The sequence below is a fragment of the Panulirus ornatus genome, chromosome 30 (genome assembly GCF_036320965.1).
Source record: "Panulirus ornatus isolate Po-2019 chromosome 30, ASM3632096v1, whole genome shotgun sequence".
In the NCBI taxonomy this organism is placed as follows: domain Eukaryota; kingdom Metazoa; phylum Arthropoda; class Malacostraca; order Decapoda; family Palinuridae; genus Panulirus; species Panulirus ornatus.
In genome coordinates, this window is record NC_092253.1 from 26,107,506 (window position 1) to 26,129,562 (window position 22,057).

Here is a 22,057-nt window from a genome sequence, read left to right on the forward strand (position 1 = left end):
TTGTTTCAATTTGTTCTATGGATGGGGTAGTTAGGGAGGTGAGTGCAAGAGTTTTGGAGTGGGGGAGGGCTACTAAGTATGGAGTCTTTCTGTTGGTGGATGAGAGCAGCTGTGAAGTGAGTTCAGTTGTTGTTTGCTGGATAATACAGCGTGGTGGCTGTGTCGGGTGAGAAACACAGCAGGGGATTGTGTTTCGTAAGTGTTGTGAGAAGAAAGCGGAGAGTAAATGTGAACAAGAGCAAGGTATTTGATACGTAGGGTTTGAGGACAAGTCATTGAGAGGATGTCTGAATCGAGAAAAAACTGGGAAGAAGTGAAGTGTTTTAGTAGATAGCTGGAGTGGATTTAGCAGCAGAGGGAAAACCATGGAAGTGGAAGTGAATCATAGGGTGGGGAAGGGGGGCTAAAGTAGTGGGAGGCATTGGAAAGATGTGTGGAAGGCGATGAACTTTATCTAGGAAGCAATATGGGTATGTTTGAAGGAAAAGCAGTTTCCCAACAATGTTATATGGTTCGAGCATGGGCTATAGATAGAGTTGTGTGGAGGGAGGGTGGTGTGGCTAGAAATGAGGATGTTTGAGGGGCAATATGTGGTTGTGAGGTGGTTTTGATAAGTAGTAATGAAAGGGTTAAGAGAGATGTGTGGTAATAAAAAAAGGGTGGGGTGGAAAAAAAAGGTGTGGTGGAGAGAAACAGAAGAGGGGTATTGAAATGTTTGGTAACATGAGATGAAAATGAGTGGGGAAAGACTGGACAAAGAGGATTATGTGTCACAGGTGGAGGGATCATCAAGGAGAAGCTAGTGGGAGACCTAATTGGAGGTACAACGATGAATGAAAAAGATTTTGAGCGATCGGGGCCTCTGAAACATTAGGTGGGTGAAAGGCACGCAAGGTAAATAGAGTGAATTGGATCGATGTATACCGGGGTCAAACATGCTGTCAATGGATTTTAACCAGGGCATATGATAGCATTCTGGGTAACCATGGATAGTTTTGTGGGGGGTGGATGTGGAAAAGGGTGCAATGATTCGGTGCATTAGGACATGACTTCTAGAGACTAAGTTTGAACGATTGTGAGCCTTTATTGTCTTTTCCTAGCGTTTCTTCGCTCACATGCAGGGGTGGGTTTATTTCTGTTGTGGCGGTTTGGTGGTGACGGGAATGAATAAAGGCAACACGTAATAGTATTATGGTTGTACATGTGTATTTATGTTATGTCTATCGTATGTATATTATATGTATACGTTGAAATGTAAGGTATGTTATTGTGGCAGGTGCAGACGTGTATGTAGGGATACATGTGTAGGTGAGTGGGTTCAGCAATATTTGTCGTTTCGTTGCGCCACCTCGCTAACGCTGGGAGACCAAGCGACCGAGGTTTTTTTTTTCTAATTTTCCAAAGGTAAGGAACAGAGTAAGGGAGCCATGGTGAGGATATTCCCTCGAGGCCCAGTCCTCTGTTCTTAACGCTTCCCTTGCTAATGAGGGAAATGGCTGAATAGTTTGAAAAAAAGATTTTATTTTATATATATATATATTTATATATATATATATATATATATATATATATATATATATATATATATATTTTTTTTTTTTGCTTTGTCGTTGTCTCCGCGTTTGCGAGGAGCGCAAGGAAAACTGACGAAAGAAATGGCCCAAACCCCACCCCAATACACATGTAGATACATACACTTTCAAACGCAATTATACATACCTACACAGCTTTCCATGGTTTACCCCAGACGCTTCACATGCCTGATCAATTCCATGGAGCAGCACGTCAACCCCGTATACAACATCGATCCCTATTCACTCTATTCCTTGCATCCTTTCTCCCTCCTGCATGTTTCATGCCCGATCTCACAAAATCTTTTGCACTCCATACTTTCCACCTCCAATTTGGTCTCCCATTCTCCTCGTTCCCTTCACCACCTCCGACACATATATCCTCTTGATCAATCTTTCCTCACTCATTCTCTCCTGTGCCCAAAACATTTCATATAACACCCTCTTTGCCTCTTCAACCACGCTCTTTTTATTTCACACATCTCTTTACCCCTACGTTACTTACTCAATCAAACCCCTCACACCACACATTGTCCTCAAACACTCAATTTCCAGCCATCCATCTCCTTGCACACAACTCTATCTCTTAGCCAGCTCTCGCATACTATACAACATTGTTGGAACCCATATTCCTTCAAACATACCCATTTTTGCTTTCCGAGAAAAATGTTCTCGACTTCCATAACATTCTTCAAGGCTCCAGGATTTTTCGCCCCCTCTCACCCACACTATATATTCTTTTTTTCTTTCAACTATTTCGCCATTTCCCGCGTTAGCAAAGGTACGTTAAGAAACAGAGGACTGGGGGCCTCGGAGGGAGTATCCTACCCGGCCTCGTTCTCTTTCCTTTTTTTGGAAATTAAAAAAAAAAAAAAAAAGAGAGGGGTAGGATTTCCAAGCGCCCGCTCCCTCCCCTTTTAGTCGCCATCTACGACACGCAGGCATGACATGGGGAGTATTTCTTTCTCCCTATCACCAGGGTAATATTATATATATGTTTATATATATATTTATATATATTATATGATTATATATTGATTTATATTGATATATATATATATATATATATATATATTTATTTTTTTTTTTTTTTTCATATGGGCCTTTTTTGGAATATCCTCTCCTGGTCCCCCCTCTGTTCCTTCTTTTAAAAAAAAAAAAAAAGAGAGGGGAGGATTTCCATATATATATATATATATATATATTAATTTATATTTCATATATATATATATATATATATATATATTATCCCTGGGGAAAGGGAGAGAAAGAATACTTCCCACGTATACCTGCGTGTCATAGAAGGCGACTAAAAGGGGAGGGAGCGGGGGGCTGGAAATCCTCCCCTCGGGTTTTTTTTTTTAAATTTTTCCCAAAAAGAAGGAACAGAGATTTGGGCCCAGGTGAGGGGTATTCCCTTCAAGGCTTCCCAGTTCCTTGTTCTTTAACGCTACCTCGCTTAATGCGGGAAATGGCGGGGGGGAAAAAAAAAAATTAGTTTTGAAAGAAAGAAAAAAAATATATATTTATTTTATATATTTTTATTAGATATTATTTTTAACCCATCTCTCTCCATCAACTTTCAGTTGTTACCCCATATAATCGGAGAATTTAACTTTCTTACATTCTATCACATACTCCCACTACTTCTTGTTTCCAGGTGTAGTGTACTCTTCCATTTGCTCTTGTCCTCTCCTAATCCCTGACTTTTCTCCCAAGACATTCCCAAACCACTCTTTCCCCCTTTACCCTTGAGCTTCGTTTCACTCAGAGCCAAAAACATCCAGGTTCCTTTCCCTCAAACATACTACCTTTCTCTCCTTTTTTCCACATCTTGGTTACTTCCAACACACAGTTAGGCAACCCACTCTGGAGCCTTCGAGGAGGATGAGCACTCCCCGCGTGACTCCTCCTTCTGATTTCCCATTTAGAATTAAAAAAATATACAAGGAGGGAGGAATTTGGCCCCCCCGCTCCCGTCCCCTTCTTCTAGTCGCTTTTTACGATACACGAAAGAACTATGCGGGGAAGATATTATTCTTTCTCCCTATTTCCCAGGGATAATATATATATAATATGTGTAAGTTTAGGAAGAGAGGAAAGTGATTGGTTCTCAGTGGAATGTAGGTTTGCAGGCAGGGGTGTGTGATGTCTTCCATGGTTGGTTTTTATATTTTTGTTTTATGGATGGGGTGTTAAAGGAGTGTAACATGCAAGAGTCCTGGAAAGAGGGCAAGTATGAAGTCTGTTGGGGATGGGGAGCTTGGGATGTGAGTCAGTTGTGTTCGCTGATGATACAGCGCTGGTTGGCTGATGCATGTGAGTAGAAACTGCAGAAGAATGGTGACTGAGTTTGGATAAAGTGTGTGGATGAAGAAAGTCTGAGAGTAAATGTGAATAAGAGCCAGGTTATTATGTACAGTTGGGGTTGAGGGGTCAAGAGTCAATTGGGAGGTGAGTTTGAATGGAGAAAAACTGGAGGAAGTGAAAATGTTTTAGATATCTGGGATTAGTGATCTAGTCCAGCGATGGAACCATGGAAGCGGAAGTGGATCATAGGGTGAGGGGAGGGGGCGTAAATTTTGGGAGCCTTGAAAAAAAGTGTGGAAGTCTGAGAACATTATCTCGGAAAGCAAAACATGGGTTGTTTGAGGGTAAAGTGGTTCCAACAATGCTGTATGGTTGCGAGGCGTGGGCTATGGATAGAGATGTGCGCGGAGAGGATGGATGTGCTGGAAATGAGATGTTGGAGGACAATGTGTGGTGTGAGGTGGTTGGGAAATAAATAGAGTTTTTTAGTAACGTAAGGTAAGTTAGATGTGTGGAATAAAAAAGAGGTGGTCGAGAGAGCAGAATTGGGGTGTTTTTGAAATCGGTTTGGGCACATGGAGAGATATGTGTGAGGAGAGATTGACCAAAGGAGGATATATGTGCGGAGGTGGAGGGAACGTGGAGAAGAGGGAGACCCCAAAATTTGGGGGTGGAAAGATGGGAGGTGAAAAAAAGAGATTTTGTCCCCCGGCCCCCCCCCCACCCCCCCCTCCCACTCGGGGCACTGAACATTGCAGGAGGGTGAAAGGAGGCAGAAATAGAGTTGAATAGGAGGTCATGTGGGTATAAGGGGGTTGACGTGCTGTCAGTGGATTGAAGCAGGGATGTGTGCGTCTGGGGTAAACCAGAAGTGTGAAGGTATGTATATTTGCGTTAGTGTCTGAGTTGTGTTATGTACATGTGCTATGGGGGGGTGGGGTTGGCCATTTCTTTTCCGTCTGTTTCCCCTTTCGCTACCTCGCAAACGCGGGAGACAGCGAAAAAGTATAAAAAAAAAAAAAAAAAAAAAAAAAAAAAAATTATAATATATATATATATAAAAATATTTTTTATATATATATATTGATATATATATATATTTATATATATATATATACACATGACACACACATACACATTATCATACGACATATACACCACACACATTACTATTATATATATGAAAAATGTAAAGAAACAATTTAGAAAACTGTAACTTCTAGCTTGAAATGAAATTGAAAAAAAATGAATGTCTCTGATGGTTAAACCTCTGGCTATTGGAATTAAGGAATGTTTATAATTTATTTACACAAACATCAATTTGTAGTTCTCATCAATTTAAACCACTTTATTATTGGTGCTATATGCACCTGGGATGAGAAGAAGATCATGAGAGGCAAGTGTTTTGGGAGCAGCTGAATGAGTGTGTTGTGGTTTTGATGCATGAGACCGGGTTATAGTGATGGGTGATGATGAATGCAAAGTGAGTAATGTGGCAGTTGAGGAATAATTGGTATTACATGGGGTGTTCAGTGTTTGTAATGGAAAGGTGAAGAGCTTGTAGATTATGTGTGAGAAAGGACTGATGATTGGGATACCTGGTTTTAATAAGCGAGATATACATAAGTATACTTATGTAAAGTAGGAGAGATGGCCTGAGAGCGTTATGGATACGGTTAATTGCCGAGTGCGCGGAAAGAGGAGACTTTTGGATGTTAATGTGCTGAGAGGTTGCAACTGGAGGGATGTCTGATCATTATCTTGTGGGGGCTAAGGTGAAGATTTGTATGCTGTGTCAGGAAAAGAAGAGTTGATTGTTGGGTGTTGAAGAGGGTGGGTGAGAGTAAGTGAGCCTGGGAAGGAGACTTGTGGTGAGGATGTACCAGGAGAGACTGGAGTAACAGAATGGGGAAAAAGTTTTGAGAACAATGGATGTAAGGGGCAGTGGGGTAGGAATGGGATGTATTAGGGAATCAGTGATGGATTGCGCAAAAGGATCTTGGTGGCATGAGAAGAGTGGGATGGGGGGTTTTGATCAGAAAGGGGTTTAGTGATGTGGTGGGATGAAGAAGTAAGAGTATTAGTTTGAAGGAGATGAGAGAGGCATTTGGACGATTTTTGCAGGTATAAATGCAATGAGTGGGGGGATGTATAATAGGAATGAGACAGGAGGTCAAAAAGAAAGGTAGCAAGTGGTGGGAAAAAAAAAAGGGGCAAATGAGAGTTGGGGTGTGAGAGCTATCATTAAATTTTTGGGAGAATAAAAAGATGTTCTGGAAGGTGAGGGTAAATTAAAGTGCGTAAGGACAAGGGAGACAAATGGGAACTATTCAAGTGAATGGGAGCAAATGGGGATGGTGATAACAATTATTGTGTGATGTGAGAATGAGATGGAGGTGAGTATTTTGAAGGTTTGTTGAATGTGTTTGATGATAGAGTGGCAGATGTGGGTCCTTGGTCATGGTGTGTTTGTGCAAAGTGAGAGGGTTAGGGAAAAAGATTTGGTAAATAGAGAAGAGGTAGTAAAAACTTTACGGAAGATGAAGCCGGCATGGCCAGCAGGTTTGGATGGTTATTGCAGTGGAATTTATTAAAGAAGGGGTGGATCTGTATTGTTGACTGGTTGGTATGAGGTGTGTGTGTGTGTTCAGGTATGATCATGGCGTGAAGGTGCTGTCTGAGGCATTGGCGGATTGCGTGCATAGTGCCCACCCCCCCCCCCCCCCATGTACAAAAGGGAAAGGGGGATAAGTGTTGACGTCGCTTCAAATTCAGAGGTATATAGTTTGTATTCGAGTTATTTAGGTACCAGATATATGGGCGAGGCGTATTGATTGTGAGGGTGAAGGCAATTTGTACAGAGCATCAGATTGGGGAAAAGAAGCAGTGTTCGCGTTTCAGATAAGTGGTTAGAGGATTATACCCCCCCCCTTGCCCCTCACCAGGTGTTGTGCTTGAAGAATGTATGTGAGAAATACTTACGAAAAAGGCAAATGGATTTGCTATTGTAGCCTTTATGGATCTGGAGGAGGTGTATAAAGATGGTGCTGATCAGAGTATTGCTCCCCCTGACCTGAAGGTATTTACCAGACCCTCAATAATGGAGTGTGTGTGCAAGTTGTTTGAAGCCGTGAAAAGTTTTGTATCGAGGATGTAAGGAAAGTGTACATGTAGGAAGAGACGGAAACGGATTGGTTCTCAGTGAATTATAGGTTTGCCGGCAGGGGTGTGTGATGTCTCACATGGTTGTTTAATTTGTTTATGGGATGGGGATTTAGTTAGGGAGGTGAATGCAAGGTTTTGGAAAAAAGGGGCACAGTTTGAAGTCTGTTGGGGATGAGAGAGCTTGGGAAGTGAAGTCAGTTTTGTTCACTGATGATACAGCACTCGGTGGCTGGTTTCATGTGAGAAAACGCAGAGCATGGTGACTGAGTTTGGTAAACGTGTTTGTTTTTGTGAAAGAAGGAAAGTTAAGAGTCAATGTGAATAAGAGAAAGGTTATTCGGTACAGTAGGGTTGAGGGTAAGTACAATTGGAGGTGAGTTCTGAATGGAGAAAAACTGGAGGAAGTGAAGGTGTTTTAGATATCTGGGAGTGATCTGGCAGCGGATGGGTACCATGGGATGCTGAATGTGGATCATAGGGTGGGGATGGGGCGAAAATTCTGGGAGCCTTGAAGATGTGGTGGAAGTCGGAACATTTTCTCGAAAGCAAAAATGCGTATGTTTGAAAGGAAATAGGTGGTTCCAACAATGTTGTATGGTTGCGAGGCATGGGCTATGGATAGAGTTGTGCGCAGGAGGATGGATGTGCTGGAAATGAGATGTTTGAGGACAATGTGTGGTGTGAGGTGGTTTGATCGAGTAAGTAACGTAAGGGTAAGAGAGATGTGTGGAAATAAAAAGAGCGTGGTTGAGAGAGCAGAAGAGGGTGTTTTGAAATGGTTTGGGCACATGGAGAGAATGAGTGAGGAAAGATTGACCAAGAGGATATATGTGTCGGAGGTGGAGGGAACGAGGAGAAGAGGGAGACCAAATTGGAGGTGGAAAGATGGAGTGAAAAAGATTTTGTGTGATCGGGGCCTGAACATGCAGGAGGGTGAAAGGAGGGCAAGGAATAGAGTGAATTGGAGCGATGTGGTATACCGGGGTTGACGTGCTGTCAGTGGATTGAATCAAGGCATGTGAAGCGTCTGGGGTAAACCATGGAAAGCTGTGTAGGTATGTATATTTGCGTGTGTGGACGTATGTATATACATTGTGTATGGGGGTGGGTTGGGCCTTTCTTTCGTCTGTTTCCTTGCGCTACTCGCAAACGCGGGAGACAGCGACAAAGCACAAAAAAAAAAAAAAAAATATATATATATATATATATATATATATATATATATATATATATATTATAATATAGTATATATATATTGTCCTTGTTATTTTAACTTTCTTAAAGGGAAAACAGAAAGGAGTCACGCGAGGATGGTGCTCATCCTCTCGAAGCTCAGATTGGGGGTCTAAATGTGTGTGGATTGAAACCAAGATGAGTAAAAAGGGAGAGATGAGGTAGTATGTTTGAGGAAAGGAACCTGGATGTTTTTGGCTTTGAGTGGAAACGAAGCTCAAGGGTAAAGGGGAAGAGTGGTTGGGAATGTGTCTTTGAGGGAGTAAAGTCAGGGGATAGTGAGAGGAACCAATGAGAACGGGAAGGAGTTCGCACTACTCCTGGATCAGGGAGTTGTTGGTGAGTATGTGATTAGAGTAGAAAGTGAATTCTCGATTGATATGGGTAAAACTGAAAAGGTGATGGGAGGAGATGGGTGATTAATGGTGCATATGCACATGGGCATGTGAAGAAAGATCATGAGAGGCAAGTGTCTTGGGAGAAGCTGATGAGTGTGTTAGTGGTTTTGATGCACGAGACCGGGTGGGTTATAGTGATGGGTTATTTCAATGCAAAAAGGGGAGTAATGTGGCAGTTGAGGAATAATTGGTTATACATGGGGGGGTTCATGTTTGTAAATGGAAATGGTGAGGAGCTTGTAGATTTATGTGCAGAAAAAGGACTGGTGATTGGGATACCTGGTTTAAAAGTGGATATACATAAGTATACGTATGTAAGTTAGGAGAGATGGCCAGAACAGAGAGCGTTAATGGATACGTGTTAATTGATAGACGCACGACGAAAGAGCGACTTTTGGATGTTAATGTGTGAGAGTTGCAACTGGAAGGATGTTCTGATCATTTCTTGTTGGAAGCAATGGTGAAGATTTGTGGGGATTTTCAGAAAAGAAGAAGAATGATGGGGTGGAGAGTGGTTGGAGAGTAAGTGAGCTTTGAGAAGGAGACTTGTATGAGAAAGTACCAGGAGAGACCTGAGTACAGAATGGAAAAAGGTGAGAAAAAAAGGAGGTAAAAGGGGGGTGGAGGAGGAATGGGATGTCTTTAGGAAAGCAGTGGATGTGTTGGGCTGCGGCAAAAAGATGCTTTGTGGCATGAGAAGCGTTGGGAGGTGGGTTGATTGAAAAGGTTAGTGAGTGGTGGGATGAAGATAGTAAGATTATTAGGAAAGAGAAGGAGAGAGGCATTGACGATTTTTGCAGGGGAAAAAAATGCAAAAGAGTGGGAGATGTATAAAAGAAAGAGGCAGAGGTCAAGAGAAAGGGCAAGAGGTGAAACAAGAGGGCAAATGAGAGTTGGGGTGAGAGAGAATCATTAATTCCAGGGAGATAAAACGATGTTTTGGAAGGAGGTAAATAAAGTACGTAAGGACAAGGGAGCAAATGGGAACTTCAGTGAAGGGCGCAATATGGGGGAGGTGATAAACTAGTAGTTGGTGATGTGAGAAGGGACATGGATCTGTGAGTATTTTGAAGTTTTGTTGAATGTTGTTTGATGATAGAGTGGCAAGGATGTGGGGTGTCTTGGTCAGGTGGAGTGCAAATTGAGAGGGTTAGGGAAAATGGATTTGGTAAATAGAGTAGAGGTAGTAAAAGCTTACGAAAAGATGAAAGCCGGCACATATCAGAGGTTTGGATGCTTGCAGTGGGGAAATTTTTTAAAAAAAGGGGGTGACTGTATTGTTGACTGGTTTTTGGTTAAGGCGTTATTTAATGTATGTATGGATTCTGGTGAGGTGCCGAGGATTGGTGGAATGCGTGCATTAGTGCCATTGTCCAAGGCAAAGGGCTAAGAGTGAGTGCTTCAATTTCAGAGGTATAAGTTTGTTGAGGGCATTTATGGATTGGAGAAGAAGGCTATGTTAGAGTTGATAGAGATGCTTCTGTGGAAGGTATTAAGAATATATGGTGTGGGAGGCAAGTTGTTAGAAGCATGTGAAAAGTTTTTATCGAGATGTTAAGGCATGTGTACGTGTGGAAGAGGAGGAAGTGATTGGTTCTCAGTTGAATGTAGGTTTGCGGGCAGGGGTTTGGTGTGATGTCTCAATGGTTGTTATTTAATTTGTTTTTGGGATGGGGTGTTTAGGGAGGTAAATGCAAGAGTCTTGGAAAGAGGGGCAAGTATGAAGTTGTTGGGATGAGAGAGCTTGGGACGTGAGTCATTTTGTTGTTCGCTGATGATACAGCGCTTGGTGGCGGATTCATGTGAGAAAAACTGCTGAAGATGGTGACAGGTTTGGTTAAGTGTGTGGGGGGGGGAAAAGAAGAAAGTAAGAGTGAAGGTGAATAAGTGCAAGGTATTAGGTGCAGTAGGGTTGATGGGTCAAGTCAACTGGGAGTTTGAGTTTGAATGGAGAAATACTGGAGGAAGTGATGTGTTTTAGATATCTGGGAGTGGATCTGTTCAGCGGATTGGAACATGGAAGGCGGAAGTGGATCATTGGGTGGGGAGATGGGGGCGGAAAAATTTTGGGAGAGCCTTGAAAAAATGTGTTGTGGAAGTCCGAGAACATTATCCGGGAAAGAAAAAATGGGTATGTTTGAAGGAAGTAGTTCCAACAATGTTGTTATGGTTGCGAGGCTGTGTGGGCTATGGATCGAGTGTGCGCAGGAGGATGGATGTGTGGGAAATGAGATGTTTGAGGACAATGTGTGGTGTGAGGTTGGTTTTGATCGATAAGTAACGTTAAGGGTAAGAGAGATGTGGGGGAAATAAAAAGGCGTGGTTGAGAGAGCAGAAGAGGGTGTTTTGATATGGTTTGTTTTCCCCCCCCCCCCCCCCCCCACCCGGGCCACATGGAGAATTGATTGAGGAATAGATTGACCAATGGGATATATGTGTCGGAGGTGGAGGGAACGAGGTGAAGAGGGAGACCAAATTGAGGTGGAAAGAGGGAGTGAAAAAGGGTTTTGTAGTGATCGGGGCCTGAACATGCAGGAGGGTGAAAGGGGGGGCAAGGATTGAGTGATGGGCGATTGGTATACACGGGTTGAGTGGCTGTCAGTGGATTGAATGCAAGGCATGTGATAAGCGTCGGGTTAACCATGGAAAGCTGTGTAGTATGTATATTTTTCGTGTGTGGAGTGGTGTATTTACATGTGTATGGGGGGGGTTGGGCCATTTCTTTCGTCTGTTTCCTTGCGCTACCCTCGGCAAAACGCGGGAGACAGCGACAAAGTATAAAAAAAAAAAAAAAAAAAAAAAAAGTTTGTTGAGTATTCCTTGGTATATTATATGGCGAGGTATGATTGAAGAGGGTGAAGGCATGTACAGAGATTCAGATTGGGGAAGAGGGCAGTGTGGTTTCAGAAGTGGTAGAGTATGTGTGGATCACCGTGTTTGCTTTGGAAGATTGTATGTGAGAAATACTTAGAAAAGCAAATGGATTTGTATGTAGCATTTATGGATCTGGGAGAAGGAATATGTTAGAGCTGATAGAGATGCTCTGTGGAAGGTATTAAGAATATTTTTGTTAGGTGTGGGGGGGCAAGTTGTTAGAAGCAGTGAAAAATTTTTATCGAGGATGTAAGGCATGTGTACGTGTAGGAGAGGGAAAGTGATTGGTTCTCAGTGAATGTAGGTTTGCGGCAGAGGTGTGTGGTTGTCTCTATGGTTGTTTAATTTGTTTAGGGATGGGGTGTTAGGGAGGTGAATGCAAGAGTTTTGGAAAGAAGGTAAGTATGAAGTCTGTTGGGGATGAGAGAGCTTGGAAGTGAGTCAGTTGTTGTTCGTGAAAGTACAGCCTGGTGGCTGATTCATGTTGAAAAAACTGCAGAAGCTGGTGACAGAGTTTGGTAAAGTGTGGGAAAGAAGAAAGTTAAGGTAAAAAGTGAATAAGAGCAAGGTTATTAGGTACAGTAGGGTTGAGGGTTTTTTGCAATTGGGAGGGGAAGGGTTTTAATGGGGAAAAATGGGGGAAGTGAAGTGTTTTAGATATCTGGGAGTGGATCTGGCGCGGATGGAACCATGGAAAAGTGGTTAGGGGGGGGAGGGGGGAAAATTTGGGGGGGTGTGTGGGGGTTGGTTTTTAAACAAAAGGGGGATGTTTGGGGTGGGTTCCCAATTTTTATTGGGTTTTTTTGGGCTATGGAAACGCGGGAGGGGGAAAGGGGGAAAAAAAAAAAAATTTTAAAATTTTTTTTTTTTTTTTTTTTTCTTTTTTTAAAACTTTGGGGCGGGGGTTTTTTGGGTTGGGCAAGGGAAACGGGGGAAAGAAAAGGCCCCAAAATAAATGTTTCCAAGGGGGAAACGAAAAAAAACCAAATTTATGGTTTAAAAAGAAAAAAATTTTTTTCGGGGGGTGAAAATCCCCTTTAAAGGAGGGGGAAGGGAAAAGTAATTATTATTTTGGTTTTCCTTTACCCCCCCCGCATGGGTTTCAAAGGGGGAAAACTCCAAAATCCCTTTTTATTATTTTCCACCTTTCCAAATTTGGTTTTCCCTTTTTTTCCTCGTTCCCCTCCAAACCCCGACAAAAAAAATAAAAAAAAAATTTTTTTAAATTTTCCTTTTCTATTTTAAAAGGTTTTAAACCCCAAAACAATTTTGTTCCCCAAAGGTTTTTTATTTACAATTTCTTAATTAGGGAATTTAATCAAAACTAAAAATTTTTTTCAAAATTATTTCCCGCAATAACCCCTGGGCAAATTTAAACCCTTTTGGGGGGGGGGGCCCCCAAAATAAAAAAAAAATTTGGTTGAAACCCCTATTTTTCAAACAAAATTTTTGTTTGAAAAATAATGGGTTTTCCAAAAATTAACATTTTAAGGGTTTTCCCCCGGGGGTTTTGCCCCCCCCAAATTATTTTAACCCCTTTGGGTTTAAATTTTCCATGTGGTAAGTATCCCAAAATTTTTTTAAAAAATTTCAAATTTTTAAAGGGGGTTTTCCATTAAAATATAAAAATTTACTTTGTTCAATAGGGTAAAATAAAACCCCTTAAAAATTAAAAAATTTATTTTCGGGGTTTCTTCTTTACAAATTTCCAAAAATAAATTTAAACAATTTTTGGGGGAGTTTCTTTAATTTAAATTTTCCACACCTCTCTCTTACCCTTCTTTATTAACTTAATCAAACCACCTGACATCACACATTGTTCTCACATTTCATTTCCAATACATCCACCCTCATTCGCGCATCCTCATCTATTGCCCGTGCCTAGCATCCATCATATTGTTAGGACTACTATACCTTCAAACATAAACATTTTTCCCCTTCCAGAGAACAATCTCTCTTTCCATACATTCTTCAGCTCCCAGAACCTTCATCCCCTCATCCACCCTATGATTCACTTCCACTTCCATGGGTCCAATTCCCAGCCATGTCCATTCCCAGGTATCTAAAACACTTTATTTGCTCCAACTTTTTTCTATTCAACCTCACACCCCAAATAACCTGAACCATGCAAAATCTAATAATCTTGCTTTTTTGCACAAACTCACACCCCAAATAACGTCAACCATGCTAAATCTAATAATCTTGCTTTTATGCACATTCACCTTCAAATTCCTCCTTTCATACACTCTTCCAAACTAAATAATCAATTTCTGCAGTTTCTCACTTGAATCTGCCACCAGTGTTGTATATGGTAGCATAACAAGGATGACTCTGACTAAAACCCAGAGAATTGTAAAAAATCAGAACCCTTATGCAAGATAAATAGAGACCCATGGACCTTCTGAGAGCTATATAGCAAAAGACAGTTACTAAGGTGGAAGTCACTTGCTTTACAGTCTTCAACTTTAGAGGTATTTTATAGCAGTTGATGATCCTTTTCTGCAATGTGGAAAGGTGACCTCTTACCTTTATTCTCACCAGACATTCCAGTTTAACACGTTTGGAAAACTATGACTGGCAAGATGCATGAATATGGAAAGTATGAGTCATCACAGTACATGCACAATGTGGCAGCTGACCACAATGAAGTCTGTCCTTAAAGTGTATCATATATAATAGGTGTAAACACTTTTCCAAAACCTTTTTTTTTTTTTTCTTTCTTTTTTTATACTTTGTCGCTGTCTCCCGCGTTTGTGAGGTAGCGCAAGGAAACAGACGAAAGAAATGGCCCAACCCCCCCCATACACATGTACATACACACGTCCACACACGCAAATATACATACCTACACAGCTTTCCTTGGTTTACCCCGGACGCTTCACATGCCTTGATTCAATCCACTGACAGCACGTCAACCCCTGTATACCACATCGCTCCAATTCACTCTATTCCTTGCCCTCCTTTCACCCTCCTGCATGTTCAGGCCCCTATCACACAAAATCCTTTTCACTCCATCTTTCCACCTCCAATTTGGTCTCCCTCTTCTCCTCGTTCCCTCCACCTCCGACACATATATCCTCTTGGTCAATCTTTCCTCACTCATTCTCTCCATGTGCCCAAACCATTTCAAAACACCCTCTTCTGCTCTCTCAACCATGCTCTTTTTATTTCCAAAACCTATTGTTAGTTAAAAAATAAAGATTATCTTACAAGAGCAAAAAGCTAAAGGTTTCAGAGGACAAGTAGGTAAGACATCATATATATGTCATACAGAAAGAAGGGGTGGAAAAAAAATTACCAGTTCATTATGTTGATGTATCCTGAGTGAGACTGGTGGAAGTTAATTATCAAAGGAAGAGAGAGGATAGTGAGTGGTGATCACACGGATGTTCCCTAATTGTGGGTGAAGGCATTGCATAGATGCATTTAGTGAAGTTAATAGATGAAGCACACCTTAAATATCCTGAAAGTGAGTGAATGATAATGAAAATCTAACCAGAGAGTGAAGTTCATGGTTGGATATCATGTAAAAAAGAGAAACTGAGGGTAAGACATTATGTTAATACCCATTAAGAGAAGCTGACTGGGAAAATATAAAATAATGGTGAGAAAAGTGGGTAACGCATCATTTGAATAATTCCAAAATGAAATCTGTTAATAGCTTAACACTGTGAATGATCCAAGAGAGGCAGCTGGTGCACCAAATGGATGCCTACACTACAACAGCTGGTAGTGTCCTGGATTAAGTGTTGCATAGATTACTTAAAGAGTGAACATAGTAGGAAAAGTATCACATGGATGCCCCAGGCCAAAAGTTGGTGCTTGCCAACACATAGGTGCTGGTAGGATGAGGGTTAGAGAGTTAGACATTACATGGACACCCCTAAGTTAAGGTTGGTGGATGAGGCATCATGTGGATTCTCCCTGGGTGATGTTGTTGGATATGGCATCAGAGTCAGATACACTGTAGGCTTGCATGAACTGCAGGATGACAATGAAATATGAGGCAATAACACTCACCACCTGCAACAAACAAAATATGCAGTGAAACAAAAAATACCCCATTCTTAACATAGCCATTGCTGCTTAATCCCAAACCTGATCTCATACCCCTCACTTCATATCATTCCAGACCAATAATTCACAACCCCTTAACTATGTCTTGTACACACCAGGTTCATATCTAAACCAACCAGCCTTTGAAAAAAAAATCTGCAACTTCCATCCTCTCATATTCTAGTCAGCCTTAAACACATACATATCCAGTCATAAGCAGCTACATGTACACCGCATACATATGAAGCTATATGCACCTTTTGTGGTTGTTACTTTGCACAACTGGCCTCTTACCCATTCCTACAGGCTATCAATCAAAGCTCTATTATTATGATTACATATATGCAAGTTCAAGGTTATTAGCAACATATTTTAGATGCTATAAGTGCACATGTATTAGGCTCGCAACGACTCTAATAATTAGATACACAGGATGTAATGACAGGAAAGGAGGGGTTTAAGAATACTTTCTGGAGAAAGCTTACAATAAACATAAAGAAAGTGTATCAAGGGAAAAAGCTTATTGTAATAGGTGACATGAACAGGTTAGTGGGACAGACAGCAGAAATGATAGGTGTGTTAATGGTTCCCACATGAAAATAGAATACTGACAGAGATAAATGGGAAGGCAGACTCAGTATTAGTAGGAAGTAGTTGGTATACAGCCAACAACCAAAGAGATGAATTACTAGTACTAACCATCTTGGTACTAGGAGGGTTAGTGATGGCCGTGCAGTGAGCCAGCACTTCGGTGGTTTGATTATCAAGCTGCACTGCTCTGACCCAGGTAGCTGTATTCCTTTTTGCCTCATCCATATACGGAATACTGGTATTCTGTCCACAAACATACAATCATTTCTTGCCATACATAACACTTGACAACACTTAACTCACATAGCTTATTCTTTATAACTCTAGATTTTCCTGTGGTAAGCACTATGTGTTAGCCGTGCCTTTTGGCAAAATGGTAAGAGCAATAGACAGAAGTAGTAGGTAGTAACATTAGGCAGGAGCATTAGGTAGTAGCAGTCAATAAGAACATCAGGTAAAAGCCTCTGCAAACACACTGTTAAAGTTGCTCACTGCCAAAGGCCTGTTAAGGGTGAGGCATAAAGGCTAAGAAACAGCACTGGAGTTCACTAGTTTTGGAGACTCTATTGCCATGGCCATCCTCTTAAGGATGTTCCAGGTGGGAATATGCATCAGAGATAAAGACAGATGGAAAGAATGTTTGGAAGACGACGAATCTTGCAAAAAAGTTATGAATTATGGGTAAAGAATGTAGAGAGTGAAGACCCAAGTAAAAAAAGAATTACAAAGCTGTTGCATATAAATGAGAGAAAATCATAAAAGGACCTCAGAAAAAAGAATGAATGAAAATTTAAGAATGAATAGCAAGAGGTAATGGAAGGAAGGAAATGATATAGAAGTAAGGCCTATGTGAAAGCAAAGCTTTACCAGATGTCTGGAGATAGATAACTTTAACAAACAAATTCTATAAGAGATATAGAGTACTATAAAGAAATGACAGGGTAAAGTAAAGAGATTTGCACGACCGTTACAGTTGGAATATATGTACTTAAGTCCATATGGTACACTGATAGCAGGAGACTACCTGTAATCATGGTAACTGCTGAAGAAGCTGAGGATATTCAAAACTAACTAATTGGAAAAAGCCATCAAGTCTTTTGTATACATTTATTACTTTTATATTTATCACTTCCCATTTTAGAAAGTTAAAGAAAAAATACAAGGAGGGGAGGATTTCTGGCCCCCTGCTCCCGTCCCCTCTAGTCGCCTTCTACGACACGCGAGGAATGCATGGGAAGTATTCTTTCACCCCTATCCCCAGGGATAATATACATATATATGCATACATATATATATACACATACATACGCACATATACACACATACACACATATACATATATATACATATGAAAAAAATGTAAGAAATAATTTAGAAAACTGAAACTTCTAGCTTGAAATGAAATGAAAAAAATGAATGTCACATTCATGTATATATATATATATATATATATATATATATATATATATATATATATGTGTGTGTGAGGAAGTACCAGGAGAGACTGAGTATAGAATGGAAAAAGGTGAGAGCAATGGAAGTAAGGGGAGTGGGGGAGGAATGGGATGTATTTAGGGAATCAGTGATGGATTGCGCAAAAGATGCTTGTGGCATGAGAAGAGTGGGAGGTGGGTTGATTAGAAAGGGTAGTGAGTGGTGGGATGAAGAAGTAAGCTTATTAGTGAAAGAGAAGAGAGAGGCATTTGGACGATTTTTTCAGGGAAAAAATGCAATTGAGTGGGAGATGTATAAAAGAAAGAGACAGGAGGTCAAGAGAAAGGTGTAAGAGGTGAAAAAGAGGGCAAATGAGAGTTGGGGTGAGAGAGTATCATTAAATTTTAGGGAGAATAAAAAGATGTTCTGGAAGGAGGTAAATAAAGTGCGTAAGACAAGGGAGCAAATGGGAACTTCAGTGAAGGGCGCAAATGGGGAGGTGATAACAAGTAGTGGTGATGTGAGAAGGAGATGGAGTGAGTATTTTGAAGGTTTGTTGAATGTGTTTGATGATAGAGTGGCAGATATAGGGTGTTTTGGTTGAGGTGGTGTGCAAAGTGAGAGGGTTAGGGAAAATGATTTGGTAAACAGAGAAGAGGTAGTAAAAGCTTTGCGGAAGATGAAAGCCAGCAAGGCAGCAGGTTTGGATGGTATTGCATTGGAATTTATTAAAAAAGGGGGTGACTGTATTATTGACTGGTTGGTAAGGTTATTTAATGTATGTATGACTCATGGTGAGGTGCCTGAGGATTGGTGGAATGCGTGCATAGTGCCATTGTACAAAGGCAAAGGGGATAAGAGTGAGTGCTCGAATTACAGAGGTATAAGTTTGTTGAGTATTCCTGGTAAATTATATGGGAGGGTATTGATTGAGAGGGTGAAGGCATGTACAGAGCATCAGATTGGGGAAGAGCAGTGTGGTTTCAGAAGTGGTAGAGGATGTGTGGATCAGGTGTTTGCTTTGAAGAATGTATGTGAGAAATACTTAGAAAAGCAAATGGATTTGTATGTAGCATTTATGGATCTGGAGAAGGCATATGATAGAGTTGATAGAGATGCTCTGTGGAAGGTATTAAGAATATATGGTGTGGGAGGCAAGTTGTTAGAAGCAGTGAAAAGTTTTAATCGAGGATGTAAGGCATGTGTACGTGTACAAAGAGAGGAAAGTGATTGGTTCTCAGTGAATGTAGGTTTGCGGCAGGGGTGTGTGATGTCTCCATGGTTGTTTAATTTGTTTATGGATGGGGTTGTTAGGGAGGTGAATGCAAGAGTTTTGGAAAGAGGGGCAAGTATGAAGTCTGTTGGGGATGAGAGAGCTTGGGAAATGAGTCAGTTGTTGTTCGCTGATGATACAGCGCTGGTGGCTGATTCATGTGAGAAACTGCAGAAGCTGGTGACTGAGTTTGGTAAAGTGTGTGAAAGAAGAAAGTTAAGAGTAAATGTGAATAAGAGCAAGGTTATTAGGTACAGTAGGGTTGAGGGTCAAGTCAATTGGGAGGTGAGTTTGAATGGAGAAAAACTGGAGGAAGTAAAGTGTTTTAGATATCTGGGAGTGGATCTGGCAGTGGATGGAACCATGGAAGCGGAAGTGGATCATAGGGTGGGGGAGGGGGCAAAAACCCTGGGAGCCTTGAAGAATGTGTGGGAGTCGAGAACATTATCTCGGAAAGCAAAAATGGGTATGTTTGAAGGAATAGTGGTTCCAACAGTGTTGTAAGGTTGCGAGGCGTGGGCTATGGATAGAGTTGTGCGAAGGAGGATGGATGTGCTGGAAATGAGATGTTTGAGGACAATGTGTGGTGTGAGGTGGTTTGATCGAGTAAGTAACGTAAGGGTAAGAGAGATGTGTGGAAATAAAAAGAGCGTGGTTGAGAGAGCAGAAGAGGGTGTTTTGAAATGGTTTGGGCACATGGAGAGAATGAGTGAGGAAAGATTGACCAAGAGGATATATGTGTCGGAGGTGGAGGGAACGAGGAGAAGTGGGAGACCAAATTGGAGGTGGAAAGATGGAGTGAAAAAGATTTTGTGTGATCAGGGCCTGAACATGCAGGAGGGTGAAAGGAGGGCAAGGAATAGAGTGAATTGGATTGATGTGGTATACCGGGGTTGACGTGTTGTCAGTGGATTGAATCAGGGCATGTGAAGCGTCTGGGGTAAACCATGGAAAGCTGTGTAGGTATGTATATTTGCGTGTGTGGACGTGTATGTATATACATGTGTATGGGGATGGGTTGGGTCATTTCTTTCGTCTGTTTCCTTGTGCTACCTCGCAAACGCGGGAGACAGTGACAAAGAAAAAAAAAAAAATATTTATCACTGTGGCAGGTAGTTCCTTTATTCTAATTACTTTATTCATAAAGTGAGAGACCAAATTGGAGGTGGAAAGATGGAGTGAAAAAGATTTTGAGTGATCGGGGCCTAAACATGCAGGAGGGTGAAAGGCGTGCAAGGAATAGAGTGAATTGGAACGATGTGGTATACCGGGGTCGACATGCTGTCAATGGATTGAACCAGAGCATGTGAAGCATCTGGGGTAAACCATGGAAAGTTTTGTGGGGCCTGGATGTGGAAAGGGAGCTGTGGTTTCGGTGCATTATACATGACAGCTAGAGACTGAGTGTGAACAAATGTGGCCTTTGTTGTCTTTTCCTAGCACAACCTCGCACACAAGCGGGGGGAGGGGGTTTTCATCTCATGTGTGGCGGGGTGGCGACGGGAATGAATAAAGGGCAGATAGTAAGAATTATGTACATGTGTATATATGTACATGTCTGTGTGTATATATATATATGTATTCCTATGAGTCCACGGGGAAAATGAAACACGAAAAGTTCCCAAGGTCACTTTCGTGTAATAATCACATCATCAGGGGAGACACAAGATAGAAATATAACAGTCAGTTGATATACATCGAATAGACGAAGCTAGGACGCCATTTGGTAAACATGTGATTGTCCAAAACATACAACGAGCATTCATAAACTTATCATTTTACAAATCTTATCAACAATAAAGTTATCTAATTTGTATAGACCATCACTAATATTAAGATTATAATTCTTTGTGTATTTAATTATAGAAGATTCAATTATATTTCTCTTGGTAATAGAGTTAGAGTTAACAACTGAGATGGCGTTACTCCAGTCAATACAATGATCATAGTTTTTAACATGATTAAACAAGGCATTTGATTCTTGTCCTGTCCTTATACTATATTTATGTTGCTTAAGTCTAACAGAAAGATCCTTACCAGTCTGACCAACATAAAATTTATCAGTTTCCACAAGGAACTTTATAGATGCAACCAAGAGAATTTTCTGGTGAATTCCTGATTAAGATATTCTTTATAGTATTATTGTTGCTAAAGGCAACACTTACATTAAAGGATTTAAGCAACATGGGAAGCAAAGTGAAATTATTACTAAAAGGGAGAACTAAAAGATTCTTGGTGTCAATGGGAGGTTTGGGCTCAACTCTATAAAATGATTTCTTTGCTAACTTAAGGGATTTATCAATGAAAGTTCTAGTGTACTGTAACTTAGATCCGATAGAATATATCTTCCCAAACTCATCATCAATAAACTCTGGACTGTAAACACGTAATGCCCTAAGGAACATAGATTGAAATGATGATAATTTAACTCTGTCATGTTGAGATGAGTAATAATGGATATATGAGCATACACTGGTGGGTTTTCTGTATATGCTAAACTTAAACTTGTTTCCTTGTCTATGGATCATGCAATCTAAAAATGGTAACATACCATTATTTTCATTTTCTACAGCAAATTTGATGGAAGGTACTAAATTGTTAAGGGGAGAAATATTTGTAAATTTTCATTTGTTGGCCAAACACAAAGAACATCATCTACATACCTAAACCAAATTGCATTAGAAGGTAAGATATCCTTTAGTAATTTTGTTTCAAAAAATTCCATATAAAGATTACTTTGTACAGGTGAAAGAGGGTTACCCATTGCCATACCAAATTTTTGAGCATAATAATCTCCATTAAATTAAAATACACAGTCTTTTATACACAATTTTATCAGTTCAATGAAATTAGACTCTGAAACAGGTAAATGAATCTCATCTAAGACATCAAATAAATATTCTAAAAGGTCATCAACTGGAACTTTAGTGAAAAGTGAGGAAACATCAAAGCTAACTAGTTTGAAATCAAAATTAATACTGATATTGTTTAGCTTGTTGACTAAATCTACATTGTTCATGATATTAGAATTTGATACCTTACCCACTAAAGGGCTTAATAAGGAAACTAACCATTTTGACAATTTATATGTGATGGAGCCTACTGAACTCACTACAGGTCTTGCTGGAAAATTCTGTTTATGTGTTTTGATA

At 40.6% G+C, this 22,057-nt stretch overlaps 1 protein-coding gene across 11 annotated transcripts in view; it reads right to left on the reverse strand.

Annotated features, from left to right (window-relative positions):
- LOC139758515 (pancreatic triacylglycerol lipase-like) overlaps positions 1-22,057 on the reverse strand; it is a 210,395-nt gene that overhangs the window by 41,936 nt on the left and 146,402 nt on the right. For 5 of the 11 annotated variants that reach the window (XM_071680021.1, XM_071680019.1, XM_071680020.1 and 2 more), the window contains one exon: positions 16,172-16,441. The exons of 2 other annotated variants lie outside the window; for them this stretch is intronic. In XM_071680021.1, coding sequence (XP_071536122.1) covers positions 16,187-16,441 — 255 coding nt within the window. In that variant the 3' untranslated portion in view covers positions 16,172-16,186. Of the gene's footprint in view, positions 1-15,424; positions 15,575-16,171; positions 16,442-22,057 lie in introns of those variants that run through there. 4 more of the 11 variants (XM_071680024.1, XM_071680026.1, XM_071680023.1 and 1 more) reach the window with 1 other exon arrangement.